This window comes from Oncorhynchus clarkii, chromosome 12 (assembly GCF_045791955.1).
Source record: "Oncorhynchus clarkii lewisi isolate Uvic-CL-2024 chromosome 12, UVic_Ocla_1.0, whole genome shotgun sequence".
In the NCBI taxonomy this organism is placed as follows: Eukaryota; Metazoa; Chordata; class Actinopteri; order Salmoniformes; family Salmonidae; genus Oncorhynchus; species Oncorhynchus clarkii.
The window spans coordinates 70,720,950-70,743,541 of record NC_092158.1 but is presented as its reverse complement, the minus strand read 5'-3'; the positions used below and the strand labels follow the sequence as shown (position 1 = coordinate 70,743,541).

The 22,592-nt window shown below is 42.6% G+C and overlaps 1 protein-coding gene and 1 pseudogene across 1 annotated transcript; both read left to right on the top strand.

Moving 5' to 3' along the window:
- Window positions 1-379: 379 nt before the first annotated feature.
- LOC139421164 (outer dynein arm docking complex subunit 4) lies at window positions 380-21,822 on the top strand. The gene is made up of 11 exons (XM_071171775.1): window positions 380-496; window positions 17,378-17,509; window positions 17,779-17,932; window positions 18,061-18,122; window positions 18,236-18,392; window positions 18,645-18,869; window positions 18,962-19,169; window positions 19,947-20,033; window positions 20,195-20,391; window positions 21,164-21,264; window positions 21,357-21,822. The coding sequence occupies exons 1-11, from the start codon at window positions 380-382 to the stop codon at window positions 21,384-21,386; spliced, it is 1,470 nt and encodes a 489-aa protein (XP_071027876.1). The 3' UTR covers window positions 21,387-21,822.
- LOC139421163 (heat shock 70 kDa protein-like) lies at window positions 8,166-11,315 on the top strand (annotated as a pseudogene).
- Window positions 21,823-22,592: the final 770 nt, after the last annotated feature.

Below are 22,592 nucleotides of genomic sequence, written 5' to 3'. Positions count from 1 at the left end.
TTCAAATGTCCCTTTTGTCAATGTTTTTATTGCGTTTTTATTTGATTTCCTTTGGCTTTATTTTCGAGGTGTACCCCAAACTCAAAGAAAGTGCTAAAAAATTAATATTTTGGGATGCAAGACAGACTTTTTGTGGCGTTTTGGAGAGATGGCAGGTGGTGAATGAGTAAAAAATCCAATGCATATGTAACTGTTCAAGGTTAGGGTTAGACAAAATATTAACAGTGTGGTTAGGTTTAAAATCACGTTTTAAGAAGATAAATTGTAGAAATAGGCTGGGTTTATGCCTTTGTGGATGTGGTAACTAGTGACGACATAGAATGACCCATCGAGAGACTTATGTTGGTTGCTAGGATACCACTGGGACTTTGTTGCAAACATGTCTGACAATGAAGGAGACCAAGGACCCAAAAGCACATTTTCTACTTACATGGCCGAGGGGGACCAGTTGTACCAGAAAGGAGAGTATGTCAAAGCCATTGAAAGCTACTCAACGGTATGGCTTTAACTTTACTCTGTGTGTTGTTAACTAGCAGCTACAGTAGCTAGTCAAGTTAGCAAGCTAACGTTAGTGGGAGAGAGGATTGGCAGAAGTAGGAAGAGGGTGGAAGCAGGAATAGGTACAGTGAGGACTATTGTATTGCTTCGTTCGTAACCAAGTGCTAAATGTGAATTTACCACATACGACTAGAAAAAAAATCACTTGGAACACCCCTCCAACTGGTAGCTAACATAATTTTACTAGTGGGAACCTCGTCAATCAGCCTGCGCGCCGGCTCTCACGTCACCTATTAAGGACATTTTCGGCAGTTGAATGCTACAACAAATCATTTATAAAATAAATGTATTAATATGGTTGTTAAACCATATAATGTTTTTACAAGCATGATCGCTGTACTTTTAGTATATGGTTTATGCAGGTTGTTGGTCATTAGCCAATCAGCGTTTATCAACGAGTTCAAAGCACGTGATCGCATCCGACTACTATTTACAACTTCGCCATAGAGGGCTGGACACAGAGGGCTGCCTGTTCTCATAGACTAGACGTAACATAGTTAACGTAAATCCGTGACACTCAAATTTGATTTTAGGTTTGGTAAGGTTACTTAAGGGATGGTGGATAGGCTTATAACGGGAACGTCTAGGAACCCAATGGTTGCATGTTCAAACCTCATCAGGGACAACTTGAACATTTTAGCTAATTATGAAATTCAACTATTCACTACTTTTGAGCTACTTTGCAACTATTTAGCATGTTAACTAACCCTCCCCTTAACCATTTAACCTAACCGTAACCCTAACCTAGCTAACATTAGCCACAACAAAATGGAATTCATTTAAAAAAAAGCCAGCTGTGCTTCTAGCCCCTTGGCAGTTTTGCAGTATTTTTTTTTTTTACTTGTTATTTCTTGCATTATTAGCCCAGAATTTTTTTGTGTTATTACATACAGCCGGGAAGAGCTTTTGGAGATTAGAGCGGTGGTAACTCACCAGCATTACGACCAGCAATATGACTTTCCCGAATCGGATCCTTTGTTCGTACCCTCCAGGGCAATTTAACTGATTCCAGAGGCTGATCCAAAACACCACCGGCGGAAAAGAGGTATAACGAGTGGACTTCTAGTCCAACTCAGGAGGTGTGCACACCACCCACTGATTACGAGTATATTACTCGCTAATGTTCAGTCTCTGGATAATAAAGTTGATGAGCTCAGGGCGAGGATTTCCTTCCAAAGAGACATCAGGGATTGTAACGTACCCTGTTTCACGGAAACATGGCTCTCTCGGGATACACTGTGTGAGTCCATACAGCCAGTTGGGTTCTCAGTTCATTGCACAGACAGGAATAAATATCTCTCCGGGAAGAAGGAGGGCTGGGGTGTATGTTTCATGATTAACTACTCATGGTGTGATTGTGATAACGTACAGGAACTCAAGTCCTTTAGTTCACCTGACCTAGAATACCTCACAATCAAATGCCGACCGTATTACCTCCCTAGCCGCGTCCTCGGAGCATGCGCAGACCAGCTGGCTGGAGTGTTTACAGACATATTCAATCTCTCCCTATCCCAGTCTGCTATCCCCACGTGCTTCGAGATGGCCACCATTGTTTCTGTACCCAAGTAAGAAAACTGAACTAAATGACTATCGCCCCGTAGCACTCACTTCTGTCATCATGAAGTGCTTTGAGAGACTAGTCAAGGATCATATCACTTTTACCTTACCTGACACCCTAGGCCCACTTCAATTTGTTTACCGCCCCAATAGATCCACAGACGATGCAATCTCTATCACACTGCCCTATCCCATCTGGACAAGAGGAATACTTATGTAAGAATGCTGTTCATTGACAATAGCTCAGTATTCAACACCATAGTACCCTTCAAGCTCATTATTAAGCTTGAGGCCCTGGTCTGAACCCCGCCCTGTGCAACAGGGTCCTGGACTTCCTGACGGGCCGCCCCCAGTTGGTGAAGTTAGGAAACAACACCTCCACTTCGCTGATCCTCAACACTGGGGCCCCACAAGGATGCGTGCTCAGCCCCCTCCTGTACCCCCTGTTCACCCATGACTGCGTGGCCATGCACGCCTCCAATCATCAAGTTTGCAGACGACATAACAGTAGTAGGCCTGATTACCAACAATGACGAGACTGCCTACAGGGAGGAGGTGAGGGCCCTGGGGGTGTGGGGCTGGAAAATAACCTCTCACTCAACATCTACAAAACAAAGGAGCTGATCGTGAACTTCAGGAAACTGCAGAAGGAGCACCCCCTATCCACATCGACGGGACCGCAGTGGAGAAGGTGGAGTTCCTCGGCGTACACATCACTGACAGACTGAAATGGTCCACCCACACAAAGACAGTGTGGTGAAGAAGGAGGAGGCTGAAGAAATTTAGCTTGGCACCGAAAACTCTCACAAACTTTTACAGATGCACAATTGAGAGCATCTTGTCAGGCTGTATCATCGCCTGGTATGGCAACTCCACCGCCCGCAACCGCAGGGCTCTCCAGAGGGTGGTGCATTCTACCCAACGCATCACCGGGGGCAAACTACATTCCCTCCGGGACACCTACAGCACCCGATGTCACAGTAAGGCCAAAAAGATCATCAAGGACAACAACCACCCGAGCCACTGCCTGTTCACCCTGCTATCATCCATAAAGCGAGGTCAGTACAGGTGCATCAAAGCTGGGACCGAGAGACTGATAAACAGCTTCTATCTCAAGGCCATCAGACTGCTAAACAGCAATCACTAGCACATTAGAGGCTGCAGCTCTATATAGACTTCAGATCATTGGCCACGAATGTAACACAAGTCACTTTAATAATGTTTACATATTTTTCATTACTCATCTCGTGTATATACTCTATTCTATTCTACTGTATTTTAGTCTATGCCGCTCTGACATTTATATATTCTTAATTCCATTCCTTTACTTTAGATTTGTGTGTATTGTGTATATTGTTGTGAAATTGTTAGATGTTTACTTGTTAGATATTACTGCACCGTTGGAGCTAGAAACACAAGCATTTCGCTACACCCGCAATAACAGCTGCTAAACACGTGTATGTGTTCAATAAAATTAGATTTAATTTCAACATATACGTTTTGCCAATTCGTAACATATCATACCAAGCCCCATCGGTTCCTGAATGGACACCCCTCCCCTGCTTTGCTAGCTGTAGACATGGTCCTTCGCACGCAGCAGGCGGGACCAACATCATGTGGTAGTTAGCTAGCACACAGTGTGGCCCCTGTCTGCCGTGTACTGGAGAAAACCGTTCCCGACAGGCGGGGGCAAAAGACACTGTCTACCAGTAGCCCCCGCCTCCCACTAGCACAGCTAGCTTGCTAGTTAGGTTCACCACATGCTAGTTAGCTAGCTAGATAGCACACGGTGTCACCCCCGCCTCCCACCTGCTGTGTACCGGACTATCTTGCTAAAATAACAGTGTCCTTCGCTCCCAAACACCTGCCCTCACCGGCAGGTGACCAGAACTGCGAGAAAACAGTGCCCAACAGGCAGGGACGAAGGACACTGTCTACTGGTGTATGGCCAGCTATCTACCGTTGCCGCACCTTCTTCTGTGGGGTTTATCGGCAGCTGGCATCCAACCGTATTGTGCGTCCAACCTACTGTACTGGCACACCGCCCACCTTCCGTCTCCTAGCTTAAAAGTTGACCAATATAATTATAAAGAGGGGTTTCTGCAGATATAGGAATGTCTACATGCAGGAACGCCCCGAATTGCAGGCCGCAATTATCTTGGTCCCAACAGAGATCATTGTCTCACGGTCAACATTTGTTTTCATGTAAAAAAAATAGCTGCTTCAACTTCAGTGGCCTTCCTCTCCTAGTCGGGCATGCGAGTTCAAGTGCGCCTAGTATATGTGTGGTCTCATTGAAATAGAGTAGGCTGCCTATGCATGGGTTGAAAATCACGTGGCAGTTATCTTTCCAAGGAAATGTACTTAAATTGGATTAGACTATGATTTAATACAGTGTGTGTAAATAAATATTGATAGTGGAAAAAAAGTGGAGGGCGCTCAACCAATGTGAGTCCAGGTGCAATCAAAATGTTTTATCATCATTGAAAAGCGCATAGGCTACCATGGTGAGTGAGAGTTGTGCTTTTCATTTTCAACAAATACTGATTACTGATTTATTTGTCTCTGCCTGCAGATCGTCCTCCTAAAAGGTAGGCTCTATCTTATAAGGGGTGGCAGGGTAGCCTAGTGGTTAGTGTTGGACTCGTAACGGAAGGTTGCAAGTTCAAACCCCCGAGCTGACAAGGTACAAATATGTCGTTCTGCCCCTGAAAAGGCAGTTAACCCACTGTTCCTAGGCCATCATTGAAAATAAGAATTTGTTCTTATCTGACTTGCCTAGTTAAAAAAAAATTATAATAATAAGCAAAATCTAGTACAAGTCTGTCGTCATTCTTGCTGCTTCATGTGGTCTCAATTAAGCAGAGTAGGCTTAGCTGCATAGGCAGAGAGACACAAAGTTATCTTTCCAAGGAAATCTACTTCCTAAATGATGTCTTGATTGATTGTCTTGAAATAAATATTGATCTGATTTAGTCTCTGTCTAAAAATCGTCCCACTCCTAAAAGGTAGGCTATACAAATAGCTCAATAGAAAGTGCAAGTCTCTCCAACTCTGCTCTCTTCAAACTACACTGAACAGGGTTAGGGAGGGCTTGGTCGGTAGGGGTGTCCTTGTCTCATCTCGCACCAGCGACTCCTGTGGCGGGCTGGGCGCAGTGTACGCTAACCAAGGTGGCCAGGTGCACGGTGTTTCCTCCGGCGCATTGGTGCGGCTGGCTTCCGGGTTGGATGTGCGCTGTGTTAAGAAGCAGTGCGGCTTGGTTGGGTTGTGTATCGGAGGACGCATGACTTTCAACCTTCGTCTCTCCCGAGCCCGTATGGGAGTTGTAGCGATGAGACAAGATAGTAGCTACTACAACAATTGGATACCACGAAATTGGGGAGAAAAAGGGGTAAAATTAAAAATGAAACAAATAAAAATTCAGTTTTGTCACACAACACAATGCCACAGATGTATTCAAGTTTTGAGGGAGCGTACAGTTGGCATGCTGACTGCAGGATTGTCCACCAAGCTGCCTCCAACGACGATGTAGTACGTCCAACCGGCCTCACAACTGCAAACCACATGTAACCACACCAGCCCAGGACCTCCACATCCAGCTAATTCACCTGTAAGATCGTCTGAGGGGGTGTGGGGAGGGTGCCAATGAGTATTTCTGTCTGTAATAAAGCCCTTTTATGGGGAAAAACTCATTCTGATTGGCTGGACCTGGCTCCCCAGTGGGTGGGCCTATGCCCACCCATGGCTGCACCCCTTCCCAGTCATGTGAAATCCATAGATTAGGGTCTAATTAATTTATTTCAATTGACTGATTTCCTTATATGAACTGTAACTCAGTAAAATCTTTGAAATTGTTGCGATAGCGAGTCGGACAGAAAGCCAGCGGGTGCGGGCAGGTGCTGTATGACTACTTCATAATTGGTCAATTCCCATCTCTGGTTATGAACGGAGTATGTATTTGTATCATGTTTCCATGATAGACGGAGGGCCACAAAATATTTTTGAAAGGTTGCGATCACCACCGTCTGTGAATTTTGTGAGCAATAAATACCTCTCATATTGATGTATTTATAAATACAACTAGCTACTGCTACATGGGAATTATGTTTACAATACAGTGCATTCGGAAAGTATTCAGACCCCTTGACTTTTTCCACATTTTGTTACGTTACAGCCTTATTCTAAAATTGATTAAATTGTTTTTTCCCCCCTCATCAATCTACACACAGTACACCATAATGACAAAGCAAAAACAGTTTTTTGAAATTTAAGCAAATTTATAAAGCTCTGTCAGGTTGGATGGGGAGCATCACTGCAAAGCTATTTTCAAGTCTTTCCAGAAATGTTCGATTGGGTTAAAGTCCGGGCTCTGGCTGGGCCACTCACAGACATTCAGATACTTGTCCCGAAGCCACTCCTGCGCTGTCTTGGCCTTGTAGTTAGGGTCGTTGACCTGTTGGAAAGTGAACCGTCACACCAGTCTGAGGTCCTGAGCGCTCTGGAGCAGGTTTTCATCTCTGTACTTTGCTCCGTTCGTCTTTCCCTCGATCCAGACGAGACGCTTGGCATTCAGGCAAAATAGTACAATCTTGGTTTCATCAGACCAGACAATCTTGTTTCTCATGGTCTGAGAGTCCATTAGGTGCTTTTTGGCAAACTCCAAGCAGGCTGTAATGTGCCTTATACTGAGGAGTGGCTTCCATCTTGCCACTCTACCATAAAGGCCTGATTGGTGGAATGCTGCAGAGATTGTTGTCCTTCTGGAAGGTTCTCCCATTGCCACTCTGGAGCTCTGTCAGAGTGACCATCAGTTCTTGTCACCTCCTTGACAAAGGCTCTTCTCCCCCGATTGCTCAGTTTGGCCAGACGGCCAGCTCTAGGAAGAGTCTTGGTGGTTCCAAACTTCTCCCATTTAAGAATGATGGAGGCCACTGTGTTCTAGGGAACCTTCAATGCTGCAGAAATTTTTTGCTACCCTTCCCCAGATCTGTGCCTCGACACAATCCTGTCTCGGAGGACAATTCCTTCGACCTCTTGGCTTGGTTTTTTTTCTGATATGCACTGTCAACTGTGGGACCTTATAGAAAAAGGTGTGTGCCTTTCCAAACCATGTCTAATCGATTGAATTTACCACAGGTGGACTCCAATCAAGTTGTAGAAACATCTCAAGGATGATCAATGGAAACAGGATAAACCTGAGCTCAATTTCGAAGTCTGATAAGTATCTGGGTCTGAATTGTTATGTAAATAATGTATTTCTGTTTTTTATTTTTAATAAATATGTGTCAATTTCTAAAAACCTGTTTTCGCTTTGTCATTATGAGGTATTGTGTGTTGATTGATTAAAAAATATAATTTAATCAATTTTATAATAAGGCTGTAACGTGACAAAATGTGGAAAAAGTCAAAGAGTCTGAATACTTTCCAAGTGTATTAGCAAATACTACTTATGGGGATATCATGGGGATATCTTGTTTGTGGTAAGCAAATGTGAACTAATGGGCCATCAGTAAGGAATAGGCTAGACTAGAATTGTATAGAACAGAATAGCATTGAATAGAATAGAGAAGGATTAGCCGGTGTGTTCATCATTTGTCTTTCATTTAAAAATGAATACTGGATATCTTAAATACTCTGGCTTTAATACAAAAAAAGAATCTTCCCTGGAGGCACATTAACTTGTGATGAGTTGCTTGTATGCCTATAGGCACTCAACTGTCTTACAATACATATCTATTATTCATTAGTGAGACAAAAATTATAGACTGACATCTCGTGAACTGTTGAGGAGCTGCAGTGTAACCGATAAACTGAAACGTCGACTGAATAAGGTTGAACCGCATGCTATTCCATTTGTGTTGAAATTTGAATCATTAACTGTTTTGATTATTTTAATCAAGACAAATAATGGTTTCATTATTTGTGTGCTGTGTGTGTGCGTTCTAGACAGGTCTCCGCGCCTCTCGAAAGCTCTGGAAAGACGAGAACTTTCTTTTCCTGCGCGTGCAATGCATGCGCCTCGCAGGTGCGTCATTGCGCAGGAATGCTGCGCTCTCATTGGGCAATGTAGTCAGAGCGTTCGAGAAATGTCTAGAAATCATAAGTTGTTTTTTTTCAGGCAATGGGGATGGTATATATTCTGGTGAAGTACATTCAGATTCAATCATCGACCCAACGAGAATACTAAAGGGAAAAGAAAGCAAGAAAAGAGAAGAGCCACGTTCGAAAGACCTCTACATTCATAAACTGTAAGTAAAGAGATTCATTCAGTACCCTATTTTCATAATGGCCGTGACAGTTATAAACTTGATAGAAATAGAACATGAAGCTATGTAGAAAATCTGCTCTAATTCTGTGAAGATAATACAATATTATTCAGGAGTGTTCATAGAAAAAAATGTAGGCCTGTTGTGAAAAGAGTTTCTCTGTAATAGATTAGCAGAAATGATTGTGTCTGTCATTGTCTTTGTTCAACTCCACTAAATATGTGCCTGGCCAGTAACACTAATATATAACACAAACATTGACAACAGTGTTGTTATCAGACCTGGGTTCAAATGCGTATTATTGTTTTTCAAGGACTTTCAAATACCAGTACATTTTTGAAATATAAATAGTTGAGCATTGGAATGTGTTTGGAAATATATTTGGAAAGAATTGGCATGTATTTGAAAATACTCAAATACACAGACAAGTGTATTTTAAAATTAAAATATTTAAATATTCCATGCATTTGAACCCAGAATTGTTTGTTCCTAAGTGTATTAGAAATGTATTTGAAAATAGTTTCAAATTGTATTTATATGAAATTATTAGAAAATACTTTAAATAGAAGTGACCAGATTATCTGAAAATATTAAAATACACAGAAAATAAGAATTACAAATACTTAAGAACGCATGTATTTGAACCCAGGTCTAGTTGTTATTCAAGTATATTTAGGATAACATCTCTGTTGGTTGAGATTGACATTATTTGCACCTAGGTTTTCGTAGAATAATATCAATTTCTAAAATATTTCATTATTTTGTAGGCAACTAACTCCAAACCATCAAGATGTCATCAGCTAAAGGCCCGTCTATCGGCATTGACCTGGGCACCACCTACTCCTGTGTGGGGGTGTTCCAGCATGGCAAAGTGGAGATCATCGCCAACGACCAGGGCAACAGGACCACGCCCAGCTATGTGGCCTTCACAGACACTGAGAGACTCATCGGAGACGCAGCAAAGAACCAGGTGGCCATGAACCCCAACAACACCGTTTTCGACGCCAAACGCCTGATTGGCCGAAAGTTCAACGATCAGGTCGTGCAAGCTGACATGAAGCACTGGCCCTTCAAGGTGGTCAGCGACGGAGGAAAGCCTAAAGTTCAGGTCGATTACAAAGGTGAGAACAAATCCTTCAACCCAGAGGAGATCTCCTCCATGGTCCTGGTGAAGATGAGGGAGATCGCTGAGGCTTACCTTGGCCAGAAGGTGTCCAATGCAGTCATCACAGTCCCTGCTTACTTCAACGATTCACAGAGACAGGCCACTAAGGACGCTGGAGTGATCGCTGGGCTGAATGTGCTGAGGATCATCAACGAGCCCACGGCGGCAGCCATCGCTTACGGCATGGACAAAGGAAAGTCCAGGGAACGCAACGTCCTGATTTTTGACCTGGGTGGGGGCACCTTCGACGTGTCCATCCTGACCATCGAGGATGGGATTTTTGAGGTGAAGGCCACAGCTGGAGACACTCACCTGGGCGGGGAGGACTTTGATAACCGCCTGGTCAGTCACTTTGTGGAGGAGTTCAAGAGGAAACACAAGAAGGACATCAGCCAGAACAAGCGGGCTCTGAGGAGACTGAGGACAGCCTGCGAGAGGGCCAAGAGAACGCTGTCCTCCAGCTCCCAGGCCAGCATTGAGATTGACTCCCTCTTTGAGGGCATCGACTTCTACACCTCCATCACCAGGGCTCGTTTTGAGGAGATGTGTTCTGACCTCTTCAGGGGAACACTGGAGCCTGTGGAGAAAGCCCTCAGGGATACCCAAATCCACAACGTCGTCCTGGTCGGAGGCTCCACCCGGATCCCCAAGGTCCAGAAGCTCCTGCAGGACTTTTTCAACGGCCGAGAGCTAAACAAGAGCATCAACCCAGACGAGGCGGTGGCCTATGGCGCTGCCATCCAGGCGGCCATCTTATCTGGCGACAAGTCTGAGAACGTCCAGGACCTGCTGCTGCTGGATGTGGCTCCCCTGTCCCTGGGCATCGAAACCGCCGGAGGTGTCATGACCGCCTTGATCAAACGCAACACCACCATCCCATCCAAACAGACCCAGACCTTCACCACTTACTCTGACAACCAGCCCGGGGTCATGATCCAGGTCTACGAGGGAGAGAGAGCCATGACCAAGGACAACAACCTCCTGGGGAAGTTTGAGCTCTCTGGGATCCCCCTTCCCCACGAGGAGTCCCTCAGATCGAGGTGACCTTTGACATCGACGCCAACGGCATTCTGAACGTAGCAGCGGTGGACAAGAGCACGGGCAAAGAGAACAAGATCACCATCACCAACGACAAGGGCCGGCTCAGCAAAGAGGATATTGAGAGGATGGTGCAGGACGCTGACAAATACAAAGCTGAGGATGACGCACAGAGGGAGAAGATGGCAGCCAAGAACTCCCTGGAGTCATACGCCTTCAATATGAAGAGCAGCGTGGAGGACGAAAACATGAAAGGCAAGATCAGCGAGGAGGACAAAAAGAAAGTGATGGACAGGTGCGACCAGACCATTTCCTGGTTGGAGAACAACCAGCTAGGCGACAAAGAGGAGTATGAGCATCAGTTAAAGGAGCTGGAGAAAGTATGCCAGCCTATCATTACCAAGCTATACCAGCAGGGAGGGATGCCCACAGGTTGCTGTGGAGATCAGGCACGGACCAGCTCTGGTGTCAGCTCCCAAGGCCCAACCATTGAAGAGATTGACTAAAGTGAGGGACTTGTATAAAGGACTTTTCAAAATGTATAAGTATCACTGAATACAATTTGCTATTCAGGAAATACTTTGTACTTGTACTTATTTCTACTGGTTAAAATGTTAATGCATAGCCTCCCGGGTGGCGCAGTGGTTAAGGGCGCTGTACTCCAGCGCCAGCTGCGCCACCAGAGACTGGGTTCGCGCCCAGGCTCTGTCGTAACCGGCCGTGACCGGGAGGTCCGTGGGGCGACGCACAATTGGCCTAGCGTCGTCCGGGTTAGGGAGGGTTTGGCCGGTAGGGAAATCCTTGTCTCATCGCGCACCAGCGACTCCTGTGGAGTGCGCTCTAACCAATGTTGCCAGGTGCACGGTGTTTCCTCCGACACATTGGTGCGGTTAGCTTCCGGGTTGGATGGCGCTGTGTTAAGAAGCAGTGCGGCTTGGTTGGGTTGTGTATCGGAGGACGCATGACTTTCAACCTTCGTCTCTCCCGAGCCCGTACGGGAGTTGTAGCGATGAGACAAGATAGTAGCTACTAAAACAATTGGATACCACGAAATTGGGGAGAAAAAGGGGTAAAATTATTTTAAAAAGAAAATGTTAATGCATTTTTATGGCTCAGTGCTATTTAGGAAGTGCTTTATATATATATTTAAAGATGACAATATATAAACATACTGAAAGATAAAAGAAAACACAGAAAAGAAAATCTAAAAAAGAGTTGATACCATATTTCATACCATATTTCATTGCTGGACATTGCAAATAAAATGTATTGAAATAAGTTTCTAGGTCTCTTGGCTGTTTCCTTGAATTTCTTCTCATCATAACACATTCAGTATTCACATTTCTATAATATTTCTTACACAAAATTGTAAACAAAACTTTGATAGATGGCTAAACCACCAGAGATACCCGAATGACCACAATGTTTAGGCTATCAACTCTTTATTCTCTGATAACATCTGATCCAATCACTACGGTTCTTCTTGGAAAAAGAGGCACAAATATATTTCTGGCACATATTTTAAAAAAATATTACAGGTCACAGTTTTCTTTACTTTGTGCTTAATGGTGTTAAGCTCAGAGAACCAAATACTGTATAATTAATTGATTTTGAAGTATTTAAAGTGGAACTGACAGCATTTTAACTACTTTGCAGATATGAAACTAATGGGCAATCATAATATCAGTAAAACATATAAAATTCCCAGTTTATGCTTCAAAACCAACTTTATAAGAGGTTTTAAAATTGGTTCTATTTGACTCAAAATTCCATGAAGTAAAGTAAGGCATTGTTGGGAGAATAGATGGATGCAGTTCAATGCATGATTAATATAATTCACCAATGCATTTCTTGGTAGTCCAAAACATTTTGCTATCAGGTTGTAAATCACAGCTGGCCTGGTACTATGTTTGCTGCTGCCATTCATTCAGGATGCACTGTTTCAGTTTCAATAACTTAATATTTTGAACAAAAACAGACTTAACTAATGCTGGGAATGTCAATGCAATGAAACTATAAGGTGTTCACCCATAAAATGTATGTTTCATTCAATGAAAAACATGTTTTAAGTTTACATTTTACAACCTATAGCTAAGTTATTGTTTGGAGTTGTTAAATACTTTTTGATTAGGGTCGCAGCATATTATGCACATCTGCGTAGCAGCAAAGGCTGGACAAATGATTTATCTATTTTGTTTTAAAATGTTAAGATGCTATATACAGCATATGTACATAAGTGGACATAATAAAGGGCCATGTTTTTTTCAAATAAACAATGGCCCGTGTGTCGCAGTTGCACGTTTTCGTTGGGTAATTAGTTGCACGTTTTCGTTGGGTAATTCAAAACTTCAATAATTCCAAACCTGGGAGGCTCGTGGTTCTCACCCCATTCCATAGACTTTCGCAGTAGTTATGACTACACCTGGAGTACGTCCTCCAACCTATCAGAGCTCTTGCAGTATGAACTAACAACTTTTACATCTAATCAAAGGATCCGATAATTTATTTAGTACTGAAAGCATAAGCTACAGTTAGCTAGCACTGCAGTGCATAAAGTGTAGTGAGTAGTTGACTCAGAAAGAAAGGCAATAGTTGAAGCAGCATAGATAGAGAGAGCGAGCTAGCTATATTTCGTTGTATTTTCTTTCTTCTTAGTCTATCTTTCACTTAGCTAATGCAGCTAATTTAGCCTACCCAAATATCCTGACTCAAACAGAGAGGAATGCTTTTTATGTTAGCTAGCTGGCTAAGGCTATCCAACACTGCAACTCTTCCAAGTCAATGTTTTGGTTTTATAAATGTATTGACACCGGGACCCACCGGTTTAACTGCTAAACTACTTACTGTACACTGTGATGCATGATTGTACACTTGGGATTGGATTGTGGGTGTACCAATGCGTTGGTTCTATTTTGTTTTGTTTTACTATAACCTTAAAATGGTGACGATGTAGGTTGTGTAGCGGTTAGGGGTTATGGTGTGAAGGTTTGGCATGGAGAGGTTTTTGTGCCTAGTCACAGACAGCTGTTGTGTTGTGTACTGAAGCCCACAAGTGAAGGGAAAAAGTGAAAGAAGGAAAGCTTGTAGATGCGAGAAGGAATTTTACAACAAGCAAAGTGATAATGCTCTATGTGGCTGCTATGAAATTGAACTGTGGGTGATCAGGGGTGTATTCATTCTGCCGATTCTTTGGCAAAAAAATTCTTAAACAGAACGAAATGGGGCGGGACCTACCTGAATTTGTCCAATAGAAACTCTTGAAACGTTTTGCAACTGTTTGGACTAAAGATTACACCCCAGATGCAGGCAAGAGTGTGCAAGGCGGTATTGAATGTGTCTCTGTCACCTTGATTACTCCAATTTGTCTCTCGACCTGTGCACCTACAATATAAACTTTCATTTCTAGGCTATAGGTTGTAGCAATCTCTTGATTGGGATTTGGCAAATTTGAGTAACATGTAGTAGCCTACACCTATTGATGTTACATTGAGCTGGGTGAATGGGAATATGAATGAGAGTCATCCAATATGCTGTAATAGAAATAAGGCCATGGTCATAAAACAAAATCCTCCATAATCTTCAACGGCACAAACCGGCACTGCTGCGTATATAATGTGAAGTGGGTCCTAATTTAGTAGTTGCATTGTGCTGCAGTGTGGTATGGTAAGGCACCTTTTAAAGTGTGTGAAATCATAGTATTTTACTGTCAGCCATTGTTGCTGTTAATGCTCATTCAGACCACCAGAGAGCATTTTTGAGCACATCTACTCCAGCCTGAAAGAAATTACTGCGGACCTACAGTAAGACTACAAAATAAGGCCACGTTGTCGACAGTTTTATGGGTTTAACTGAATGAACGATTATCTAGAATAAATTAGTCGCCTTCTTTTCTTTCTAATGGGCAGCAAACTGTATTTTTTTTATAAACTTCAGTTTCACACTGTGATAAATAAAGATGTTAAGCCATATATTCATCTAAACTCATTTCTATTTGATAGGGTGCCATTGAGGCAGTTTATGATATAGATTATTTTGTTATAAGGTAACTGTTTGTTATGTGGCATGTGTGTTTCTATACAATCATTCAAATTAGTTTCCAGCACTAATTAGCTGTTATGAGCGTTTTGGCTAGCTATTGTCCAATTTAATTGCTCATCAAGGTGTGAACTGTAACTCACATCCATTACTACTGTAAGCCCAGTATTATAAAAAATTAAAAACAGCCTCTACAGTACTTTTTCATCAACATCTTTGTGTTTTTGTTAATAAAATATATTCTAATTCGATTAAAAAAAAATACTGTTTCAAAATGGAGATGTTTATTTGATTACTGTACAGCAGCTGTTACCAAACTAGGGGTCGGGACCAAAGCTCCCACAGGATATCTGACACCTCCTAACTTGATATTGTCTGGTAAAGACTCTGCATCAAAACTCAGCAGGACAGACAGTATCTTCTCTGTTTCACCACGCTCTCCACCGGGTCTGCGTCACACCAAACGGCAGGCGTCACAGACACCGGGAATCTTCAATTTCAGTTGTTTCTCAACATTTAACACCACCCCAGTTATCACTCATTTCAACAGCCCTCAGCTCTGGAGAGCATAGCAAATCAAAGTTCTTGAATTTTCCGCCATGTAGCGTTGACTCAAGAAACTCTTAACAGTCGCCATTACACTTCTTCTTCTTCGATATAATATGATGATGGTCCGCAAACAAGCGTTTAAAGTGCACCTACTGTGCTGGAATGTACGATCAATCATGATCTGTCCCTATTCTGTACTACCATGAACATAAAATTAAAAACCAAATAAATCCCTAACTTTTACCACACCCCAATCCCATTAAACTTGATCTATATCCTGTTGAAACACTCCACCTTTAGGATTGTTCAGCATGTCAACAACCATTTCAACAGTAACATCATATTGTTACCCCCAATATCTCTTTTCCGACCTCTCGTCCCTTCGTCCAACATTTTTGCCATGCTTCTCTTGCCCCACCGCCATTACACCTCGCGGCCATCCTCCCCCATTGACATTTTTTTTATTTGGATGATAGGCAAGGAGGTATGGTAGCGCGACCAGGCCCCCTAAGGCCCGCCCATAATGCTGACCCTGGTTTAAAGTTGAGAGATATCATTCCCGCAAAGTAATGAGACAGGGTGTGTAAGTATGCCTCCAGGATAATAGGCTAAAGTTGGCCTCGTGTAAAAAAAAGACCAAGGACATCCAAAATCCATCAGATTAACTGTTTTTAATGAAGCCAGCAATGCAAATTATTAATCTCAGTGAGAGACAGTATACAGGTATTATTGCATGTTGACCTACCAATCGTAGTGAAATTAAATCTACTCATGATCAGTTTCATATATTTCATAGTATATTGTCTTGATAGTGGCATTGCCGTTGTTGTTTGGCTAGCAAGCAAAACTTGACATTAATTTACACACTGTTCACATTTGGGAAAACTGGTCCACCCACTTGGTAGCTAGCAGTGGAGGCTGGTGGGAGGAGCTATAGGAGGACAGTCTCTGAGTAATGGCTGGATTGGAATAAGTGGATCGGAGTCAAACGTGGTTTCCATATGTTTGAAATGTTTGATACCGTTTCATTTATTTCATTCCAGCCATTACAATGAGCCCATTCTCCTATAGCTCCTCCCACCAGCCTCCACTGGTAGCTAGCTATCTATAGTTCAAATACAGCGAAATGATGTACTGATATGAAAGTGCAATTGTAAACCCGAGGGTTGCACATTTTGTTTTTTGCCCTAGCACTACATAGCTGATTCAAATAATGAAAGCTTGATGATGAGTTGATTATTTGAATCAGCTCTGTAGTGCTAGGGCAAAAACCAATAGGTGCACCCCTTGGGTCCCGAGGGTCGAGTCTGGCTGAAATGTACGAAAGAGGTCCCAGGTGGAGGGTTCTCGGTTGAACGTGGACGCTCATCGGATAGTCTTTGCACTTTGAAACCCACGCCCACCATGATGTACAGCACCGCCCACTGGGAGAAATGGTGAAAAGAGTGGGCGTGTTTGAGTGGTAAGGCTAAAGCAACCGACTGGGGAGGTATATCTCACACAGCCAAAAGTCGGACACTAATGTGGTTTTCCAACAGCAAGGCTCAGATCAACATGGCAGTGTTGCCATTGTTTATAAAATGCTTTCATTATAATGTTGAAAAAAGCATGTCTCCTAAGCACAAACGGAAATCATACGTGTGTACATTGTACAATCAATTAGTGAGAGAGCGCCTCAAACATCACATTCACATCACGGCACAGTTGGTTCCTGTTTCAGTCATGTCTTTGGTCATGTAAAAAAAAACGAATGATTGGTTGGCAATAGAGCCTCCCACAATGCAAGAGATGGATGAAGTTATGAGAAGAAACTTGCAGTTGACTGCAGTCAAAACATCATGACCTTAGATCACATGATTTTTGTAATGCTAAATCTTGGGTGTCCAGGAAGGGACTAGTAGGAAAGATGATATCTGTGGGGTAGCTCTAATGATAGCTAAACAATAAACATTTAGCCACTTATAGCTAGCTATTTAGCTATGACCATATAATCAATTTGCTGTGGTTGAATGCAATCTCTGTGTATATGCATTTAGACAATTTCTTCTGTTACTCAGCTGTCAATCGAAAACGCATGTGCTGGTTGCCAAGTCGTTTGGGCTGTCTCCTCAGTCGGTGGCTGGTGGCTTTTTTGCTACTCAAGTCTACACTACATGTATGTCAAGTTTGTATTTGTAGCTAATGACAGTTCATACATTTCTTTCAGGCATTGATTCTTCAGCCAGATGACAAAAATTGTCTGGTTGCCAGATCCAAATGTTATGTAAAGATGGGAGATTCTGGTAATGCATTGAGGGATGCAGAGGCCTCTCTCAAGGAGGACAAAGAATTCTTCAAGGTGCAATTTAAACATTGGGCATCATTATTCAGCCCTGTTCTATTTTCAGCCTTTGGTTTTATTGTGTAGCTGTCATTGTATTGTCTCTCAGCCCGTGTTATTCAGGGAAGCTTTTTATTGTCTGTTTTGTTTGGCCCTGTTGGCCAGCTACTGTACTGAATTTCAAATCTTTTTTATTTTCAATGACCACTAGGGCACACTGTTGTTTCTGTTTAGTCATAATTTCCCAAGCAAAATCCATTGATTTATTTGTATTCCTCATTTCCCAGGGTTTGTATCAGAAAGCGGAAGCTTTATACACCATGGGAGACTTTGAGTTTGCCCTGGTGTTTTACCACAGAGGGCACAAACTGAGGCCAGAGCTGCAGGAATTTAGACTGGGAATCCAGAAGGCCCAAGAGGCTATTGACAACTCTGTGGGCAGTAAGTACTGGGTCAAAAAATATTTTTGTAAAAGACCAACAGATTGAGTACCTCATTGTTCTCATTAATGCCGTTTTTGTAAGTTTTCCATCTGGTTTTCTAAATATCTTACCTTTCTACCACCTCAGGCCCCTCATCTGTGAAACTGGAAAACAAGGGCGACCTGTCCTTCTTCCACAAGGCCGATGAGGTGAGTCAGTGGTAAAGCCTTGAGACGATAAGCGGCATATTTTTCATAATTCCTCCCACCTCGACATGTATGTCATCCTCATGATGAATTCTGTGTGTGGGGTTGATTGGCAGGTGAAGAAGGGACGACCGAAGGGGCTGATTCACCCCCTGAGAAGGGAGATGAGGCAGCAGAACAAGAAGACGCCTAAGAGTGAGAAGACAGCCAAGCAGCTTCTGGGAGAGCTCTACAGCGATAAGGAGTACCTAGAGAAGCTACTGAAAGACGAAGGTGGCGCAGCCAAACATCTTTTACTTAGCATGTTCTTGTATTTTCACTCTTTCCTTTGAGTTTCAGTACACAATCAATACACTGTCACACTTGGGAAGATGCTCTTTTATCACGTACCCTATCTGGAGAATTGGCCTCTACGTGTCTTTTAATTTCCCTTACACAGTCATTATTATCAGCATGAATTACAGAGCCCAGTATGTGGTAAAGGGCAAATATTCCATTAAAGTCAATATCATAAATGGCCTCCAGACTTGGTGAAAGGTAAGATGCGGGATGGGGAGAGACTGCAGGACCTCATCCTCAACTGCATCACCTATCTGGACACACGCACTGAGTTCTGGCGCCAGCAGAAGCCCATCTACGCACGGGAGAGAGACCGCAAGCTCATGCAGCAGAAGTGGAACAAGACCCGGCAGAACACTCCCTCTGATCCCACACGTTTTGTACTCAAGAGCCTGGAAGAGATTGATGCAGGTAAGACAGAACAGACCCAAGGATGAATATGGTAGTTTGATGCTTATCAATACATCCTGGTCAATAGTAAACAGATGTTCCCCCCCTCTAAGCTTTGACTGCAGGCAATGCAGAGAGCAGCCTGAAGAAAGCTCGGGAGGTCCTGAAGTCAGTTCAATGCTGGTCAGAGGAGGTGGTTCCCAATAAGAAAGAGGTGCTGGGGAACCTTCACAGCTGCATTGGAAATGCCCTGATTGACCTGGGGAAAATGGACAGAGCCCTAGACAACCATCTGAAGGACTTGGACCTCGCCAGACAATGGTGAGTGCTGTGGAGTGGACACTTCATTTCAGTCTGAAAGGTACACTCAACTAAGCATTTATTTTGATAGTGAGGCTAAAACGTTTAATTTGGCTCTATACGGCAGGATTTTGGAGATCAAATGCTAACTTCCCCTCTTATGTTGAGAGGTTAGCATGTATTGGGGGCATGATCTTTGTACATCTTTCTCACTCATCATTATTCATGATTATCCTTAATCATGATAGCGTCCACATTAATGTAGAAGTGTTCAGAAACGTTGTTCTTATTTACAATCAAAGTGATTCCAAAATGACACAATACATTATTTACCATTCATTTCTTTTGGGCACAACATAATCCAAAACACAATAAAAACAAACAGCAAATGCATCCAGCAAGTTTGTAGAGTCACAAGCTTGATGTTGTCATTGCATGCTAGGAATATGGGACCAAATACTACATTTTTGACTCCATTTAATACACTAAGTGAATTTGTCCAAATACTTGACACCTTCAAATGGGGGGACTAGATACATAAAGTGCATTCATATCTAAAAGGTAAAACAGATATGTATGAAAATCATCTCAAATAAAAGGTGACATTCTGTACTGTCTCCTCATATAAAACATTTGATCTCAAGTCCAAAATGCTGGCGTATAGAGCCAAAATACGTAATAAATACGTAGGGGAGAGTATATGATTGTCTAACAACCCACATTTCAAATCAAGTGCTTTTCACACACTGCATCTTATTTTTTGAACAGTGTTCTTTCACTTTCTTTGTTGTCCAACAGCAAACTCCCAGAGGCAAAGTCAAGGGCACTTGATAATGTTGGCCGAGTGTACGCCAGAATAGGAAAGTTCCCACAGGCTATCGATGCGTAAGTGGAAACTCAAAGTATATGGCATCACATCTGTGTTTTTATCTGTTTTGATTGTGTGATGAAGCAAATAATTTTCTTTAATACAAAGGACTCCTAATGTATGGATTCACTGTGTCATTCTATTGACTGTGTTTGTGTATTTGCTTCTCCATTCTCAGCTGGGAGGAAAAGATCCCCCTGACCAGTGGCGGTTTGGAGAGGACCTGGCTGTTCCATGAGATAGGCCGCTGCTACCTGGAGCTGAAGCGTCATACCGAGGCCCGGGACTACGGCGTTCGCTCACTCGCTGTGGCCGATGAAATCGCTGATGAGAAGTGGCAACTGAACGCCTGTGTGTTGGTAGCACAGTCCGAGAGTAAGTGCAGGTAGAAGTGTGGAGGAACCCTTCCCTTGTTTGAGTCGTTGATAAGTTGTGATGTGTATAGCAAAGGCTCCCTGGCATGTATTTTATGTTCATCTTTACAGACTCTTAAAGAAAATATAATTATCTCATGTCTGAGCTTGATCAAATTAATAAAATGTATTTTTTATGTACTGTGGTTCCATTGAGGGGCGGCAGGTAGCCTAGAGGATAGTGTTGGTACAGTGTTGTTTCGAATCCCCGAACCAGCATGGTGGAACAATCTGCCGTTCTGCCCTTGAGCAAGGCAGTAAACCCCCACAACTGCTCCCCTGGCGTCGATGCCGTGGACGTCGATTAAGGCAGCCCCCCCCACCCCCCCCCCCACGCACCTCTCTGATTCAGAAGGGTTGGGTTAAATGTGGAAGACACATTTCAGTTGAATGCATTCAGTTGTACAACTGACTAGGTATTCCCTTTCCCTTGACTTTCTGGGATTGAATGGCAAAATGTCCGTACAATTCTGATCAATGCTGACTCTTTTGAATTACAACCTGGGGACACGAGCGTTGATTTCATAGAAACTTTGGACACGAGTGTTGATTTCATAGAAACTTTGGACACGAGTGTTGATTTCATAGAAACTTTGGACACTAGTGTTGTGTTCAAAGTTTCTATGAAATTGAGTGTTGATTTCATGGAGACTGTGATTAGTCTTGGTCTACTTGATCTTAGTCATAGCATTAAATTGGTCCTAACAGTCATTTCCTTATGTGTCCCCTCCCAGTGAAGCTTGGCAACTTTAAATCCGGTGTTGCCCACTTTGAAAGAGCTTTGGACAGGGCTAAGATTCTCCAGGATGACCCTGCTAGGGATGCCATCCAGAAGGTTACTTGATCATCCTTGTCAATTCAAGTCACTTCTTTCCTATTGTCAAATCACAATGGCTCACTGGTACAATATTTTATGCCCTTATTTAGGCTCTCCGTGAGGCAAGGCAACGTTTATGAGTGCTCATTAGAAGATGACTGAAGAGGAGCCACAGACAGATTTTCAAAGACAATGTAATAAAAACAGACTTTTAAACATGCTTCTCTGACCTCCACTTGAGTTTTTTTGCATACTTTTATTTTATTTTTTGATTTACGTATTTAGAAATAGAAACATTGCACACATACAAAATGTACATACCCCTTACAGAATAAACTTAGGAGATACAGCTGAGGAAAGGACTTCACTTGGGTGGGAACAAAATCGATTTATCCTATGATATATTACTTTGAAAATCTATTATTCATCTACACAGGGATTCAATCATTACAGCTATGTATAGTATAATTTGAAGTCTTCCTTTTCATTTATGTGTTTCCTGTAGTATTGCAATAAATGCACGTTTCCAATGTAATGTTTTGTAGTGTCTCATTAATAAAGCGTTTTGTTATGCCTTACCTAGTGTTTTGGAGTCATTTTTGTTTGCAGTGTAACGTGCCACCGACTAATGATCCAGAAAGCAATTACTGTGTGTTGAGTCGTTGGCACTTGGCACACATGGTATTGTTAATCTAATTAAAACTATCTGAGAGACCGAGAGAATTGCCCAGAAGCTTTATACAAGGAAATATAGGTTAGGAAGATGGTTAAGATGTGTTTCGACTGCCTTATGAAACTCATGAACTTTTGCTGATCTGGCACATTTTTCAGCAGAACCTGTTAGCAGGTGTTGGGTAACTTGGGTTTAATTGCCTGTGCCAATGTGCATAAAAGCAGGCCATTGGAGACAAAAACAACAGACATGTACTGACTGGCACAATGCACCCAGTCAAAAGTCATCTTACAGTTCTTTAGAACTGTGTACACGTTACGCTGTGGTGTTTTTCTATCTGATAACAAGGCTCGTTCCCTTTACTTCTGCACTCTGATATCATTGTTTCAGAATGGCATGCTGACAATGCTGTTATTCACTAGGTAGCTGGTTCCCTTAATATGGGTATTAAGAAATCCTGCCATGTTATCAGATCAGAAATTGATTAGACTCAACTAATCTCATAAAGTCCCCAAACTGTTGAGCAAATTTCCTGTACGGAACATGCGTTTCTGGAAACATTTTTATTACAGAGCTTTATTTTTCAAGGAGTATGTGTTGTGGAAGTGGACCTAAAATCATTAACTGCCAAAATAGAAAATGACTCATTGTTGTCACTTATGCCATGAATTAT

Coding starts and splice junctions, on each gene's coding strand:
- LOC139421164 (XM_071171775.1), top strand. CDS start 380: ATGTCTGACAATGAAGGAGACCAAGGACCCAAAAGCACATTTTCTACT. Junction 18,870..18,961: donor CCTGGAAGAGATTGATGCAG/GTAAGACAGAAC, acceptor CCCCCCTCTAAG/CTTTGACTGCAGGCAATGCA. Junction 19,170..19,946: donor TTGGACCTCGCCAGACAATG/GTGAGTGCTGTG, acceptor GTTGTCCAACAG/CAAACTCCCAGAGGCAAAGT.